Source organism: Pocillopora verrucosa, chromosome 10, assembly GCF_036669915.1.
Source record: "Pocillopora verrucosa isolate sample1 chromosome 10, ASM3666991v2, whole genome shotgun sequence".
NCBI classification, from domain to species: domain Eukaryota; kingdom Metazoa; phylum Cnidaria; class Anthozoa; order Scleractinia; family Pocilloporidae; genus Pocillopora; species Pocillopora verrucosa.
In genome coordinates this window covers 18,320,304-18,338,340 of record NC_089321.1, presented here as the reverse complement: position 1 = coordinate 18,338,340, position 18,037 = coordinate 18,320,304, and the positions used below count along the sequence as shown (strand labels likewise).

General features: G+C 37.3%; 2 protein-coding genes across 2 annotated transcripts in view; both read left to right on the top strand.

The window, feature by feature from the left end:
* LOC131787112 (transcriptional repressor NF-X1) overlaps window positions 1–12,754 on the top strand; it is a 30,902-nt gene extending 18,148 nt beyond the window's left edge. Inside the window, exons 16-27 of the mRNA XM_059104203.2 lie at window positions 1,310–1,429; window positions 1,828–1,907; window positions 5,029–5,130; window positions 5,512–5,640; window positions 5,948–6,039; window positions 6,405–6,506; window positions 8,289–8,330; window positions 8,875–8,964; window positions 9,795–9,861; window positions 10,480–10,625; window positions 11,105–11,215; window positions 12,387–12,754. Of these exons, the coding sequence (XP_058960186.2) occupies window positions 1,310–1,429; window positions 1,828–1,907; window positions 5,029–5,130; window positions 5,512–5,640; window positions 5,948–6,039; window positions 6,405–6,506; window positions 8,289–8,330; window positions 8,875–8,964; window positions 9,795–9,861; window positions 10,480–10,625; window positions 11,105–11,215; window positions 12,387–12,462 (1,157 nt within the window). The 3' untranslated portion in view covers window positions 12,463–12,754. The remainder of the gene's footprint in view (window positions 1–1,309; window positions 1,430–1,827; window positions 1,908–5,028; window positions 5,131–5,511; window positions 5,641–5,947; window positions 6,040–6,404; window positions 6,507–8,288; window positions 8,331–8,874; window positions 8,965–9,794; window positions 9,862–10,479; window positions 10,626–11,104; window positions 11,216–12,386) is intronic.
* A 1,670-nt stretch (window positions 12,755–14,424) lies between these two features.
* LOC131787074 (26S proteasome complex subunit SEM1-like) lies at window positions 14,425–17,915 on the top strand. The gene is made up of 3 exons (XM_066173792.1): window positions 14,425–14,555; window positions 16,022–16,118; window positions 17,397–17,915. Exons 1-3 carry the CDS (start codon window positions 14,465–14,467, stop codon window positions 17,452–17,454), a joined length of 246 nt encoding a protein of 81 aa, XP_066029889.1. The 5' UTR covers window positions 14,425–14,464; the 3' UTR covers window positions 17,455–17,915.
* The last annotated feature ends 122 nt before the right edge of the window (window positions 17,916–18,037 follow it).

The window sequence follows — 18,037 nt, the reverse complement described above, 5'->3', positions numbered from 1 at the left end:
CACTCAGAGTGATGTACAAGTAGAAAAATAGAAAAGAAGCTGGCATGGCTAGGCAAAGGAGGGTCTGGAACATTGGGTAGAAAATGGAGAACAAGTTTGGACAGAAATTTGATGCACACAGGATATCGTCTTGGGTTGTTTTGATCAACTGCCTGTTGAAAGTGTTTTGTATCATGCGATGTTGGAAGGCTACCACCATTCTGGATATGTGACTTTTTGGAACCTTTCAAGCAAACAACCCAAGATCTTTTAGAGTTCTTTTAGTCAACTTCTACCTTATTACATAAGTTTTGATAAAAATGATTGATATTGTCTCATCGTATACCACATTTCCAGCAGAAAAAGATTTTGAATTTCCAAGATATTTATACTGACTCAGATTTTGGTAACCAGTAACCATATGTCCTCTTAGAGAGGACTTAAGTGTGCAACTCTGGCAGAAAGTTTGCATGTCAACAAAAAGAAGGTTTTGATTGTCCAATGTTTAATGTCCATTTACCAAAGTTTAACACAAAAAATGCCATTTGAAGCCAGTTTTTACTGAATGGAGCTAATGGGTTATTGAGAGGGGAATTTTTTCATATTATTCTCTTGCAAGTGCCTTACTGAGGTAGCCACTGACTTCAAATCTTATTGAAAGCACTGCAAAGGACTCCATGATCTTGCTTTCTTGAGTCGTTTCACCACTGATGATAGGCACAAAGTGGGCTGGGTTGAGCACTGAAAAGTCTGAGTTACCTGTTAGCAGAAATAAGAGGTTAGCTGAATGAGCAGACAAACAGTATACTGCCTTGATTTATCTTTGGTAAACCATCTTGGTCTGATAGGTGTGAACATTTAAGACTACATTAGGAAGACTGCATCATTTCCTTCATGATGTATAGGTCACACATACTTATTTGATGTCATCACCTCAAGAAGAGAGGCAGTATGCAGTCAAACATTGCAATCCACTTCCGTAGTGGCCTCATTTATGAGACAAACAATGACATTTCTCTCTTGAAAGTCTTTGGATGTGTACAGAAGCTGTGGGAATTGGGTCCTTGTTGCAGGAAGTGTGTGTCTAAATGCTGAAAATTGACCAATAACAAACGACTCTATCATTGTGAGCGAAGATAAACAAGTTTACAATACCATGAACACTTTCTTACATTTTCATGATAACAAACCTTTTCAACTCTTTATGGTGGCCAATTTACTTAATCAACTCTATTGATAATGTCAAATTACCCTTTCAATAAGATACATAACTAAAAATTTGCTAGCTGACTTTTATTAAGTTTCTGAAACTCTAAGTCCCTTTTTTCAGGCTTTGACGAATTAAAATGTTATTGTGGAGCTACAGTTTTGTACCCACCAATCCCATGTGGAACTACACCTCCTGAGTGTGACAAGCCTTGCTCAAGGATTCATACTTGTCACCATCCAGGTATGATAGCTATTCACATATATAGTTTGCAGGTTGAAGGTTATTTCACCCGAAAGCGTTCTTTATCTCATTGGCAAAGAATTTTATACACACTTTCCCTTCCCACAGTTTATTTTAGAATCACAAAAGGGCTTAAACACAAGCAATAGTTCAGAGTGCTACTGTTGTATATACTCTATGGTATGGTAGACCTTTCAAAACAAATTATTTTGAATACATGCAAATAACAGAGAAGGAGGCAAGCACGACAACAGTTGAATTAAACAAGAAGGAGAGTGGTGATGTTAATTGGCAACTGTAAGCAAAAGGCAAGTACCTAAGTTGCCCAAGTATTGTAGTCATAAATGAAATGAAAATCAAGAGTGTTGTCTGTAATATACTTTTATTTTGATCATTAGTGAATCATACATGCCACAGTGAAGAATCGTGCCCTCCTTGCACAATATTGACCAAGAAAAAATGTATGGGAGACCATGAGGTACTGTTGGCCTGTATGTTCACAATACCAAAGCTTCCTGTTGTGGTTTGTTGGCATAATGCTTGAGAATTACTTGTATAAGACCCAATCTTATTGAGGGTTGATTTCAAAATGACGCAAGTTGTCCAGACTTGTAGCCAGGATGCAACAATTAAATAAACAAAAAATTTATTCAGTGATCATGAGAGTGGGTTAAAGAAAATTTTGGAGTCTCCCTCCTGGTTTAAAACCTCAGACCTTCAAATCGGAGTGCTAATGCTCTTCCACTGAGCAACAGAACTCAGACAGTTAAGCCACATACTAGGGATGGGATGTGAGACAAGTGTCTTACATGCTGCTAGGATCAGGAAGTACGACCAATTTAATCAGTCGGGCCATTTTTACAAGGTAAACCATTTTACCCAGTAAGGTCAGTTTATAACCATTTTATTTAGACCTTGTTAAGCAGTTGGACCATTTTAAGGTGGCGCTGGAGGTTAATTTGGGTTAATTTGGCCATCTTTTGCTCCGTTTTGAAAAATTTCAAGGGGTCTAAGACTAACCAAAATAACCCAAGTAAGTCAGTTTTAACCAGTTAGGATCAATTTAATTTGTTTCACCATGTTAACTGGTTGCATCATTTTAACGAGTTGGACCATTTTCTCTGGTTACACCATTTACTACGAGTTGGACCATTTTATCTTGTTAGATCATTTTCTCTAGTTAGACCATTTAAACCAAATTAAACATTTTAACCAGTTAGACCATATCTTCTGGTTAGGTCGTTTTAACAAGTTGAACCTTTTGAATTGCTCTAACTATTTTCACCAGTGGTATCATTTTAACAAGTTAGACTATTTTCTCTAGTTAGACCATTTTATCCAGTTGGACCATTTTAATCAGCTGGATATTTATAACAAGTTGAACCATTTGTTTTGTAAATTAGACCATTTGAATTGGTTGGACCTTTCTATGTAGTTAGACAATTTTCACTGGTACGACCATTTTATTTAGTAAGACCATTTTAAGTGTTTTGAGTATTTTATTAAGTTGTCATTCTATCCGGATGGACTATTTTCTCTAATTAGGCCATTTTTACCAGTTGAACTATTTTCTCTAATTAGACAATTTTCTCTAATATGACCCTTTTCATATGTTCCACCCTTCTATCTTGTTTCACCATTTTATAAAAATACCCCATTTTATCTTATTACCCTACTTTAACCAACTGGACCATTCTAACAAGTTGAATCTTTTTTCCTAGTCCGGCCAGTGTAAATAGTTCAACCAATTACCCTAGTTAGAGCATTTAAGTGGCTGGACCATTCTATCTAGTAAGACCATTTCTATTGTTTGAACTGATTTATTCTGTTCGACCACTTTAACGGGTTTTCCGTTTCCATTTTCCATAATTGGACCATTTGTGCCAGTTGGACCATTTCACTGGTATGACCATTTTTATTAGTAAGACCATTTAAAGCGGTTTGAATACTTATTTAGTTAGGTCATTTTAACCAGCTGGACCATTTTCTCTATTTCGACAATTTCTACCGGTTGAACCACTTTCTCGCCCTAGACTATTTTCACTAGTTCCACTATTTTTCTAGTTTCACCATTTCAACCCCTTGGATCAATCTATTTAGATGGACCATTTTAAGTACTTAGACCATTTTATCTAGTCAGACGATTATCACCAATTGGACTGTCTTAGGCAATACACCCATTTACCTAGTTAAACCATTGTAAACGGTTGGACCATTTTTAATTTTTTTTATAAAAAAGAAAAATAATCCTTTGTTAGCACGAAGAGTGGTATGTTGCTAGCACCAATCAGATCGCCGCATTTGGGTATTTATCTCTCACCAATCAGATTGCCGCATAAGGGTATGTATCTCGCACCAATCATATCACAGTATTTGGATATCTTGCACCAATCACAACGTTTAGGGCATGTTTCTCGCATCAATCATATCACAGCTTCCTTGTAAAAGATGTCATGGAATCAGGAGGCTGTACACAAAGAATGACATACACCCCAAATTTGGGCTTATTTTGATAAGTGTAATGGTTTGTGGCCTTCGCGAGAGCCTCGTCGATTAAGGTCGATATTTTTCTGGATATGAAAGGTTCGCATTTAACCTGTTTGTATCATTTTTAGTTAAAACGTGTTTTTTTGCTCCTTTACTCACAGCTCGCGCGCCAAACAACCATTTTATCTAGTACGACGATTTTTAGCAGTTTGACCATTTTATTTACTCAGGTCATTTTAACCATAGTAACCAGGTTGACCAATTTCTCTAGATAGACTACTTCTACCCTGCAACCATTTTCTCTACTTCGACCATTTAAACTAAGAAGTTAGTTTCATTTCAACAGTTGGAGTGTTTTGCCTAGTAAAACCATTTTAACCGGTTGGTCCATTTTAATCACATGTCATTAGTTGGAACATTTAGTTGGACTAGTTAGACCTAGTTAGATCATTGGTGTCAGTTGGACCATTTTATCTGGGTACACCATCTTAATCAATTGCACTAATTTGTCTAATTGACCATTTGAAGTGGTTCGGCCATTTTTTCTAGTTCAACCATTTTAACCAGTTGCACCATTTTATCTTGTTAGTTAGTTCACTAATTTGGTCGACAATGTCAAAAGAGATATGCATTTGTTGATAATTAAGGCATGATGGTAGATTTGGGTAGATCATGCAATTGCTAATGCTGAAGGTCTCAGGTTTGAATCCTCATGGGGGACTGATGAATGAATAACATGTTTCTGCCACTGGCAACCAACCTTCTCCCTGGAAGTTTTCTGCACAATTTCAGAACTAAAACAGTTTGCTGTGGATCGTTACTGTCCATGTCCTTATTATAAAAAAGCAGTAAGAATGAGCAAAATGTTAGAACTACCATCCCTACGCGCTGTCAAATATACAACTGGTGTTAATTGAATATCAAAGTAAAGTGATTTCGGTCTTTACACAGTTGCACTAATTTGCTCGACTTATTGAGTGTTTTTCCCTCTCCGAGTTTGGTTTAGGTTTTTTCATAGCAATGGAAAGATAGTGCATTCACTAATGGAAGCAGATAACATGGAGGAAATCCTTTATCATTCGATGTCATGAATTTGATCTGGTTTCTTTAAGGTTCGACACAACATTCCGTGCCATGTAAATGATGTCTCATGTGGAAAGGAGTGTGGAAAACCACTGAATTGTGGACACAAATGTCTTAAAATTTGTCATAGGGTAATTCAATGAAGAATTTATTTGTTTTCGAGATCAAATTTTCCAAACCAACAACATATCGTCTGTTTGTGTATCAATTTTGTGTGGACAGTTGATATACCTGATATACTTGTACCATGGACTACAGAGAATCTTAATCTGATCGCATGTAACTTAGTGAAGAAATTAATAATAATTATAGGGTTTCCATGGGACTTCTGTTTGGCGCCTTACTATTGCAGAGCCAATTGGTAACGTCGTAACGTGTAGAATTGTCTGATACCAGTTTAACAAAATCGTTTTTATGTATAGATCAACTACTTTTTTTCCAAAGAGGGATAACGGAACATCAATCCCAGGTTGCTTGAAGTTTTTTGTTAAAGATTTGTTGTGTTCATTCAGCTTCCATGTCTGAGTGACGATGAGCCATGTTTACAACCCTGCGAGTTTCCACGTAAGGATTGTGGTCACCCATGTGCAGCAACCTGCCATTCTGGCAAGCAATGCCCAGCAATACCATGCAAAGTGAAGGTATGTTTCGTTAAGTTCTTGTTCAAATTAAAAACTACGTTCCAATGAAGGTTCAAGTGTGATAACGAGCTAAATGGCTCATTCTGTTGGTGTATATCTCGGTTTCTGTAACAGAAGTCAGCTGAAAAATTTGTTAGTCAATCAAAAGCCGACTCCCCCCTTTCCCCCTCAATACCAGCACTCTATCAGGTAGACATTATCATGTTGGATTTCCTGTTTTATTGTTGTTTAATGTAGCTTTTTTTTTTGTGGAAGCAACTGAGGATGGTGTTCATACAGGTTTTTTAAGAGGAAAGATTCTTTTCAGGTCACAGTAAAATGCAAATGTGGGAGACGTTCAGAAAAGTTACCCTGTCTTCAAGGGGGCGAAAAGACGGCTGTTACTCAAGCATATCAGCGGTAAGGTTAATTACAGTGCTTGAAGCTAGTGTATCATAAGCAACTACAACGTCAGAGGTACTTTGTATGATCCGTGATTTTCTTTCGATTTACTTTTAAATCTAACTCCTTACTTTGAAATCGCAGTTAAAGTGGAATACAATTTCCATGGTGAAATTGAAAGGAACTTAAGTTGCTGTTCCTCATTATTATTTGCTGATTTTTTTTTTTTGTATTAGTAGGTAGCCTGGGGATTGAAAAATTGATATGTATCTAATTTGTTTGTAATTTGAAAGAGGAAAGTAATTTTTTTTTAAATTTTCATAACAATAACTAAATCCTACCACAGTGCTAACCAGGAGAGGGTGGGTGTGTTTGTATTGTAGCCTGGCCACGGAGACACTTGCAACCAAGATGAAAGATTTACAAAGTGGCCAGTGTATAGATATCAGCAGCATGATGAAAGTGGATGATAAGAAGTTACGAGAGTAAGCTCAGTTTCAACAAGTTTCTTCATCTTAAAAATTTTAGCAGTTGGGTTCCTTGTACTCGCCACTATATTTTAGTGGCATTTACAGGTCACTCGGCGTATCGTTTTACAGTCGTTTCGCTTCTATTACATGTGATTCGCGTCAATTCAACAGTATTTTTGAAACAAAAAAAATATATGCTTAAAAATATATCAAAAAAATTATAAATCATAGGTAAATGCGTCGAAACTTTCTGTCGTGTCTGAACGTATCCAACATTCCATGGTCACAGGCCTCCCAATCTCACGTCTCCAAAAAGTGAAAAAGTGTCTTTTCTTGCATGAAGGCTTCACACTTTGTGTGAGTCCCAATGTGACCGCCCAGATGACGCGGTGTTAGGTTACGGAGATATCGTTGATAATTTATATAGCTAGTAAGACGTTGTAAGGGGAATAAGTCATCGTCGGTTTAGAGCGCTAAATTATGCAAATATTGACATTATAATTTAAGCTGAACAAAACTAATTCACATCTAGTGTGTCCCATATAGTCTTACCGATCCTTGGCGTGAAGCAGAGGCTACACACCAGAATTTCGAGCCTTATCCGGTCCGAGGTGGTTTGTGTCCAGACATTTCTCTAGGGTCTATTCTTTTCCTCCTCAGAGAAATTACTTTCTTTGAGAGTACGCTCAATTCCTCAACGGTTCTACGCTTATCCTAACACCGCGAGGGTAACGTTCAGACTCGTTTGAAGCCTTCATTAATGAACAGATCATTATTTTTCGCCTTTCTCGAAACGTGATCTTGGGCCGGCAATGCCGCGATAGGATGAACACGAAAGGTACCCAGCCATCCCCACCTGAGTACCTAGCCACCATCACATACAGTTTATTGATCTTAAGTATATGTGACACGTGTAAAATTAAGGGTATCTCAAATAATTCTGTTAAATAACTGCTGCACCCGAGAGAAGTTCACTTTTCACACACTGAACCTGTTGAAAAAATACTCCCAAAAAAGGCTCCCTTGAGAGCCACCAAGACAAAAGAGTCCTGTAGAAGCAACCTTTGCAATATGTCATAACCAGCCTCAACTGTATTTTAGATTACCTAAATGAGTTCATTTGTTATTGTTAATGACGTTGTCCATTTCCACAAGCAATTTGGAAACAACGTCGATGGTTGTTGTGGGAAAAATTTTTTTGAAGAAAGATTCAGTTTATTCATTAGAAAACTCGTAAGAATAATTAGTCTTCTCCATAAAGAAAAAAAGAAAAAACTCAGGAACACCTTTTTACAATTCAGACTTGAATGAAAACGACTGAATGTTTTGGCGGGGTGACTTCTGAACTTGTGATTTGCTTCGAAACAATCTATTATCTGTAGAAAATCTCTTCGGAAATCCTTTTTATTTTATTGTTGTGGTGCATTAGTGGGTACGTTCCTTGGGAATTTTAATTAACTTAAGAGACTGCAATGTTGTGTCAACATATTCTTAACTTCAGCTGAAAAGAAAAGTTCGAGAAAATACTGGGTAAAGTAAGTTGTGTAAAATGTCCTAGTCCAAATCGGTGTTGATTCGTACACACCAAATTAAAATCAGGGAATGGTTGTTGAGTGTATCAGTTGACTCACAACTGCATGAATTTTTATGAAGTAGTAAGGGAATTAATTATAATAGACATTGACAAGGCCAACGATGGAGGGAAGTCTCCACTGGTACCTAATATTTCCTGCAAGGATTCTAGAGAATTAGTTGTAGATCTCAGTATATTGGCTGTCCCGTTTGTATTTTCCTCAGGCTTGAGTGTAACAGTGATTGTCATGTACACGAACGAAACAGGTATTTAATTGTTTTTCAAGACCCCCTTTGGAAAAGAATTTACTCAGACGTCTTGTCTTAAAGTATTTGCGATTTGTACTGTACTGCGTAACTTGGTGTCATGTCTGGGATTCGACAACACACGAAACGTTCGAGATGTTTTGATGGGCTACAGGTTACACTGCAACTTGAAAACAGATCGTTAGCATTGCGTCAGTGCTGAATGATTGCTGATCACAATCTTTTCAAGTTTGAATGTTTTACAGTTTTTGTCAGTTGTATTATTATTATTATTATTATTATTATTACTATTATTATTATTATTATTATTATTATTGTAAGTAGTAGTAGTAGTAGTAGTAGTAGTAGTAGTAGTAGTAGTAGTAGTAGTAGTAGTAGTAGTAGTAGTAGTAGTAGTAGTAGTAGTAGTAGTAGTAGTAGTATCACATGATTTCCGGACGATTTAGATAATCTGTGATGCAACAAAACGCTTTACAGTCACTCGGCTCTGTCACGCTCAGTAATCCAGCAATTACTTGGTATAGCTTTTTTATCTTTTCAACAGACGGTTGGCCGAAGCACTTAACATTGAAAATGCTGATTTGTCCCAAGAGGTCTCATTTCGCTTTTCACCATTCCTTTGGACGGAAGCCAAGTAAGTGACAATGAATCTTGACAGGAGTTTGCCCTGATATGACTAATTTTAGGTCAGTGGGAAATTCTTTTAAAAGAAGAAGCTCTCGACACAATCCTTATTTAGTTAGAGAAATTCGTGATAATCAAAATTGACAATGATCCGCCGTTACCACTTTATATTTCGAAACTAAGGTATACCGAACCAAAGGCATACAAACAAGGGTTTGTGCAACTTTTAGTCCGTATTTTCCGTTACTTTGACCAGAATGAACGTTTAGTTCCTCTTACTAGTCTAGGTAGAGGACCAAACCGAATTTTTCCCTTTATTATGCTATGGCCTTGTTAGGATGTGCGTGGCAATCAATTGGGAGAAAAACAAATGCTTTTTTTCCCTTACATTTCTACTGTGTGTATGACTGTTTATTGGAAACGATTTTGTGTCACGCAGAGCACTTTCAGCGACTCTTCTACCTGAAAAACATAACGAGTTTGTCGTTTAGTCCTTAGCTCGTTTTAATAGACTATTTCAGAGGAAAGAAGGGGTTTAGAGAATCGTTTGCTCGAACGTTTAAGAACAATTGGCGATGTATAATGGGAGGCTTTGGCGTCAGACCTGTTTTAGATTTATTGTATGAGCCACGAAACTGACCAATCATACTGTGCGTATTTAAGTATTTGAACATACATTTCAACCCACCCTTTCGACGCCCTTGTTTATATGTAACTAGGTTGGTGGGGTTTTCATAGTGTTTGCAGTTCTCTGTTTGGTGTCAGTGTACTCACATACTACCCACATGTTCCCTACTCGTAACGAGTGATTCAAGTTGTTTTCTTTTCTGCAAATAAAAGGCAAAATCTAAAATTTGCCAAGTCTGTGGAGGAGGCACTGGAAAATCTTGTTCAAGCTACTTTGAAGGTAAGAATTAAGATCAGAAATTTATCTTGTTTAACATTTTTTTACGGCGACCGGATCAGTGAGTTGGAAATTATTTTTATAATTGATGAATTAGAAGTGGGATGTGATTATTTAGTAATGCCGCACTTTAAATGATTCAGGCCGAGAGAGTAAATTGACTCTTTACGTCGAACTCGAAAAACCTCTTAAAATCCACGCAGGAGAAGTAGCAAAAAAAAAAAAAAAAAAGTGGGAACTTATATAGTGGCACGAAACTCTTTGAAAATGGATTAACCGAAAAAATAGGACGCTGAATACTATGTTAGATAAACTACTCCAAAAAGAGGCTAATTATGAAAGGATGCAGATTTAAATCACAAAATAGTTAATCTACATACCACTGTATGAAGAGTTACATAAAAACTGTAGAGATCTGGAAACGTGCCGTGAGAAAATTTATTTCGGACTCATTTGTTCCTATGTCTCTCAATTGTAAAAATTACATTTTCAAGTTTGCGGAGTACTGCAATGTTATTATTCAACTTCGGTGAATGATCGTTGAATATTACAGGCCTCTAGTGTCACTACATGGGATAAACGTGAACATTAAAGATGACATTTGTACTTATTACCTTTCAGTCAACAACATCTCAAAGGACACATTCCTTTCCACCGATGAACTCAAATCAAAGACGGCTCGTCCATGAACTCGCTGTGTTTTACAACTGTGCATCCAGAAGTTATGATAAAGAACCGAAAAGAAACACAGTAGTAACTGCCACTAAGTGAGTTCCATATGCCGTAGCCTGATCTGGGAAGGGAGGAGGGGGTGCTCATGAGAACGTTGGGTAGGGGTGTGCTGGAGAAGCCTGACCTAATTTAAGACAAATAGCGATCAATTCGCTACTCAGATGTAGTCATCAAACGGTGTGAATTGTGGCCTGATGACTTTAGATCTTTGTCTAACACGTAGGGTGACCTGCCAGTGTATCTTAGAAGTTTCCCGAGGTCAGCTACCATTTTGAAAACTGGTCGCCATCTTATGAAACCTGACCGAGAAACTCTTGGTGGCGAGGTTGTTTAGCTCGCACGGTAGGCCTTCTCCATCTAGTTTCCTCGGTGAATCGTTTTCAAACATCGTTTCTGGTCTCCACACTGAATGTCGGTGTGGTCCTTTTGACTTAATCAGCCAGCGCTTTCTACTATTTGAATGATACATCGCTAACTATTCAATTAGTTATAGGGTATGTCATTGTCTTTTCAGGGAGTCTCGTCTTCCTTCTGCAAGATTATCATCACAGATAGAAAGAGAAATCAACCCGCCTCCTCCTCAGCCCATACCATTCCTACCCTCCTCTCAGGAACCTACAAAAAAGTTAGTATATTGATGACGGACCTAATTACACATTAAATTCGTTTAGTTGTGACGAATATGGAAGCGACCCTAGCAGTTATAAACACCACTTCGGCAGTTGTGAAAATAAGGCCTGAAAAAAAAAAAAAACAGGCCCGTACGAGATCTGAACCCATTACCTTTGCGATACCGGTGCAGCGCTCTACCAACTGAGCTAACAAGCCAGTTGGGAGCTGATCAAAGTTGAGTCGTGATCAAAGTTGCAGATTTATGGTCGTGGCAGCGAAGAAAAAGTTTGTGTCAAAAACCGTGAGTAAAGAAAACGTGATTTGTTGTAGTAAAGGTTCGACCTTAATATGCGAAACAAAACAGTTCCTCAAACAAGAGTTTTGTGAAAAGACGAGCACGGAAATTTGTGCCTCTTTTGCTGATTGGCGCTTTCAAAAATGGGCCTTTGAGTGCTGAAGCGATTTTCTCTAGTTTTCTAACTCTACATTTGAAGAGTGCCATAAAGCTGCTAAACTTACGTTATTTTTAAAACACCTAAAACTGAGTACTTCAACCCTTCCCTTCATATTTTTGTACGAAATTGACCATTTAAAACACAGTAGAAGAGTTGCAGATTTACGTATTCGTTTTTTATGATAAAAAATGAGAGAGGAAAGGAAGCCCAGGTATTGAAAAGTTGCTCTTGTTAGCCTCGTTTCCATGTCTCAGTGGGGCTCCAAATAGCCGTCAGACGTAATTTCCCACGCAAAATAAATTTCAATCTCAAAATATCCATTTCGGGATTAGAACCTCTAATCAAGTTCACATGCAAAATTTGAGCCAAGTCGGTGAACCTGCCTGTCCCGCCTGATCCGACATTTATGGACTATCGCTTTTTAATGCTCGTCAATTTGTACAAATCAGTGTTTGCACGTCACTGTTATTGACATTGAAATCTATTATGATGCAAAGGAACGAAAAATGTCGAGCTAACGAATCTCAAACTCGCTTTTTAATACCACTGAACGTTACTGCTTATGCTTAAATCGTTGACGTTTTCTTTCTTGTTGGTACGGTAAGAAAGTAACTCTGTTGTAAATGTTAGTAGTTTCGCGATCTCACCGCTCGCCATGGAAATTGCTATTTTTTTTTTCGCTTTTGAGCTGTAAAAGGTTTGTCTTCTTATCAACCTTTTCATTTACAGGTTATTGTCTCAGGAAAGGAAAAAAACCGCATGGGCACAACCTCCTGATTACTTTTCCGATGATTTCCAAGACTGATAACAAGATGCCAACTTGATTTAACTAAATTCATAGGAGAAAGAGACAGAAGTTAGAAGAAGAACTGAAGTGTGATCTTCCTGGCTCTTTAATTATAAAATGAATGAAGTGGGAAGACTTAAACGTCAATTAATTTACTCTTCTAACATTTACTCTAAAAGAATTACAAACCCTTACATAATATTTTCTGATACCTTTAAAATAAGGATTCGAATTACCGCTGCATCCTTATGTCAGACTGCGTTTTTCGGGAAGGGAGTCGAGACTAGCAAATAAACTCTATTACCATGAGCGTCATGTTGATTTGGTTTGTATCTGCTTGGGTTACAAAACAACGTTGGGCTACAAAACAGCAGTCATTATTTTTGAAACTACAAGCATGGTTACGCCGATTAGAAATTTGTAGAAATCGTTATTTTGCCCCCTACCCAATCTACAAGGTCTTTCAAAAGTTCGTGCACTTCCTCTACGATCCTATATCTTACTGCGAATGTCTACGATTCTCCCTTTCCCGCCCTCGTTGTTATATTTAGTTTTCCTGTTTTTTTAAAATTATCTCCAAACAATACCTTTTCTCGGAAGGCGTACGCGCTTATTCGCCTGACTTTTATGCTCAATGGAACACTGAGGAATCGCCTTAACGATAACCAGATCAGACCCCGCATTTTTGTAAGGCCATACATTTGATAATCGCGCGTTAAAATAGACGCTCATAAACAAAACCTATTTGACGCAAATTATATTTCTATTTAATGTGTGAAACATAACTTTAAACATACGTAACATGGAAGACAAACTATGTAATTATTGGTACGAAAATCCTCTACACATCCGGTAGGCATGACTTCATGCCTACTTCCTGGCAATATTAAATACGCGTTATTGACCAAGCGTGAGGTCATGATGGTTGTATATTGACCGAGCCCTTTTTTTGCGTTTTATGGACTTCGACTTCGTCTCTTTCCATGAAAAATAAATAAACAATAAAAACAGGCTAATATCCAGCCATCTTGACCATACAAGCATGGTCAATAACGAATTTATTGTAAAGAAAAAAGATTTCGTCAATATTACGGTTATTGTGATCTTTTCTGTGATTGGTGGATTAGCTGAGTGGACTTAGTATAATTGGCTGCTTCAGCTGTCCGATTACAGCCAACTGTCCGATTACAGCCAACTGTACAGAATGCCAGAGATTTGAATAGCATCGATTTTCCGGATTGAAAGCCTTGAGAACTCTTTAACTAAGATGGGTGGTAACGATTTTTGGTACAATGAAACTTCAAAAAGTCAGTTTGTTCATGTTGAGAGAAGTAAAGTTTGATTTTGTCATAAAACAACAAACACACTTTAACGTCACGCGGATCATGGTCATTTGAGCCCTAACAAGTCAGTCTAACATGTCAGTCGTAAAATCTGTGGCACGTCCGCTGGAAAGTTAGCCTCGTAAGCAAGTGAAATTTTGGTAAGCGAGTGTCCAACATCTTCCAGATAAAAATTAAAGACCATTAAAGCCGCCATCTTTGATTTTTATAGCAGCGGGAGGCTAGTGAGAAAAAGACAAATGAACGAATGGAGTTAAATATGATCAAAAGGAAGGTAAAGGCAGGGGGTTGTACAATTGAAATTTACCCCCCCGCCTTAACCCTCATTCCACTCTAACTCTAAATCAAACATGGCTGCCCGGATAAAGTTGATAAATTGAGATTAACAATCGCGAGTTTGTAACGTTAACTCGCCCTAACAACACGCCTGCAGAGTAGGCAACAGGGAAACAAAATTAAAACCACCTGATTTGCTTTATCTAGTTCAGGACGATACTATGTGCATATGGCGTTAAGCACGCCATCTGAGCTTGTCTTCCCGTGCAAAGGACTCTGTACAAGGGTGTCTCGTGAGACCGCCATCTTAGAAGTAAGACCGACAAACCTCTGGGTACGAGGTTGTGTATGAAGACTGAGTCTGCGCAGTAGTTGTGGTGCCGGTGACGAGAGTGTTAGATATGGCGAGCGTGAACTCAGCGACGCTGATGAAGAAAGCTGATCTAGGGTTATTGGAAGAAGATGACGAATTTGAAGAGTTTCCTGCAGAAGGTAACACCTATCCTTTTATCGGTCACTTATCGTAACTCCCATTTCTTGTAGCACGATATTTTTAAGTTTTGTCTAGTGTTTAGTGTCTACGACTATCGAGACAAAAAAGACAAGAAGTAATTCATCTTATTTGAATTTAGAGGATCTTCGTTAAGTTGTTTTGAATCTGATCCCCTGGCCATCGATCTTTCATTTTCTGTAATTTGCATCACCTTTTTTAGACTGAATTCAAGTGATCCAGGTAAATATCCCATAAAACCTCTAATAGCTTTACAACGAAACATGTGGAATCGAGTTTTCAAAACTAGGTCTAGTACCCAAAGCTCAAGGCATTCTTTATACCTCCCATAAAAGTAATGGAAAAGAAAAATCTTCCCGTCGCACACAGCTGTTTAAACAAGTTTCATCTCACAACTGAAAAAAATATTTCTGATAGGAATTGCCAAAGGAAAGAAAAGCAAAGCGGAACAATGCGAATCACGAAAGAATACTTTATAGATTTCTTTTATTAATTTTCAGAGGAAGATTTCCAGTTAGCCTCAACTTCATGAACTCAACCTAGTTTTTGTGGCTACTGTCCAAAGCTATGATGTTTGTGACCTTTGGCTCTTTTTATCACTCAGACCAGAATTAAAGCCCTTTTGATTACTAATAGATACAGACCAACAAGTTCTTTGATGGTCACCTCATAAGAATAAGAGCAAAACACAAAACATCAGGAATTTTGAATTGCAAGAATACTGTGCAAACTATTTATTTTTTGGCTAATAATATACATGGAAAAATTACTCAGTTCTGACTGGTTGAGATAGATGCAGGTTTCAGGTAATTCAGTGCAGAAGAGAGTTAATTCAGTGCAAAGAAAGTAACAAATCAGACATTCTGATTGGTCAATAATCAAAGAAACTCACAGACAACCAATCAAATGCGAGCCTTGGATATCGCAACAAAATTTGAAAATTTGTGAGAGAAACAATGGCCAGTGTTTTAGGTAGGTTTTCTTTTGCCACCGCGGCTGAAAAACGGCTCAAACAATGAAAAACACAGTAAAAGGCACTGCTTTTTGGTTGTTGGTTTGGAAAAAGTGGTGTTTAGGGAAGGGAATTGCCATTCATTATTAGTATAGGTAATCACATGATTTTGAGTGCAATTTGGAATAAATAAGCAGGAGTAAATTTTTTCAGACTAACAAAATTGTACAAGCCTGTAGGGCGAATTTTCGATTTCCTTGCAAATTGACCTAAGGTGACTTGTGTTATTATTTTAGCTATGCAAACTAATTATAAATGGTATGACTGAGCAATATTACATCTGCCTGGTATGATTTCTAATGTGGTCTTTGCTGAGTAATGGAGCTCTACTTTCTAAGGTTTGGTATTACATGTAAAATATCTTATTTACTATGGAGGGTGTCATCTCATCATTTACTCATGGGTTAACCACCATTATGGTAACTCTTTTACTAGAGTGGACAGCTGTGGATGAAGACCAGGCTGACATACATGTTTGGGAGGATAATTGGGATGATGATACTGTAGAGGATGACTTCTCAAATCAGCTAAGGTACAATGTGGGTACTCACAAATTACCATCTATGACTTATTTGTCTTAGATTGTGTAACATATCAAAGCACAAGGGACATCCCAATTTCTTGTCCCTTCAGTGGAGAAATATTTTGACAGTGAAATAAATGGGGCATCATTGTAAAGAAATTTCTAAGAAATGTGACAAACTACTGAAAAGAGGCAAACTCAGAAGACTCAAAGCTGATCAAGGATATACAAATATCAAGTTAGAAATAACCTTTATCATGGTTCTAGTTGCCTTATTAAAGTTGGTGAGTCAAGTTTGTAACCATGCTATATTTCTTCAATTACTAGTTGCACAAATTTGTGTTTTAATCAGCATTAGTAAATGGTCAGAGAAATAGTTTTGTCTCCCCTTGATTTTAAAATGTGATGGTTGTTTTTCAGTTTCTTTTAGAACAGATATGGAATTTTAAAATGAAAAAAATTCAAAATGAATACCTAAGAGTAACCTTTAGTACCAAAGTGTGCTGACCATTTTGAAGACAAGGATTTCAGACAGCTGAACTAGGAGATTGAAAGATTGCACCTGTCCTTCACTATGTTTATGGTCACCAAGTGGCTATTTCTAAAAGAAATAATGCCACTAAGACCACTGCCAGACATTTAGTTGTTTAAGAACTATGACCAAGGCAATTTCTTGAGTTTCAACATCCATGGCTATCTATTCTGAGAAAGGGTAAACTGAGTATTTGACATGACATTTATAAATCCCCTTTACGGCTTTACAGATCTCAACAAAATATAGTGTCACTTTAATCTTAAGTCACAAAATCACCTAAAAGTGCTTTATGTGATACATTTGCTTCCCTTTTGTGCCCATTTCTTTTTTTTTTTTTTTTTTTTTTCAAAAGTTTGTTTTTCCAGTTCAAGGTTGTTTATAATCTCAAATACAAACTCTATATCTTTTGTTGCTGATTCCTATAAACCACAGTCTTTTGAGTGCTGATTTATCAGTGAATAGGCAAGATAAGAAGCAATATCACCAATTAGATGTTGTCTGCAGCATATACTTTAGCAGCCATTTTGAATTCTTGTTTACCCATTTCAAACCACATTACCACATAGCTAAAAATGTCTCTTCCTGAGCAAACTCAGCTATAATATCTCAAAAACAGTGAATGCCAATAGGCACTTGAACTCTTGATCCCACAAAAAAGTTCAGGTCTAGCTGCAAATTGCATCCACAAGAACAGCTGTAAAATGACGAGTTAATCAATGCTAATATAAGTTATATTTATCCATGTTTTTTAGGGCAGAACTGGAAAAGAATGGTCACCAAGTGGAGCAAGCAGAGCCAATGAAAACATGAGAAAAGTGAAGACAAATTCTGTTTCACTGCTTCAACGTAACTTTTCAATGTAAATATTGACTATTGTATGAAACCGCAGGAGTAAAGGAAACCTTTTGTTTAAGAAACCTCTTTCATTCTAAGTTGTGGTGACGAGTTAGGAAAAGATGAGATTTAAGGCATAGGTAAATTTATTCCAATTACACAGCAAATGAAAGTAATTTAAGGAGCTATTAGTACTATGATCAAAGTTTAATCCCTACAAATTATAGGTGTTACGGAAATTCTCGGGAAAGATTGAAAATGGTGTTCTCCAATATTAAGCAACAGGGCCTAACTTGGTCAAATGGTGGCTCTAAATGTGGTGCAGTTACTATTTTCATTGTTCAATACATTGTTCCTATTTCCAGTCCTTCCTAATTTGCATGAAATTGTTACAGTTTGTGCTATTATATAATAAAGGGGGTAAGTTTGGAAAGAAACTGTGGCACTGCATCAGTGGGAGAATATAGCAGGTAATTTAGTGTTAACATCTGAGTTGAAAACGTCAATTGGCCACTGCTAAGAGTAAAAAAGCAGACGTTTCGAGCGTCAGCCCTTCGTC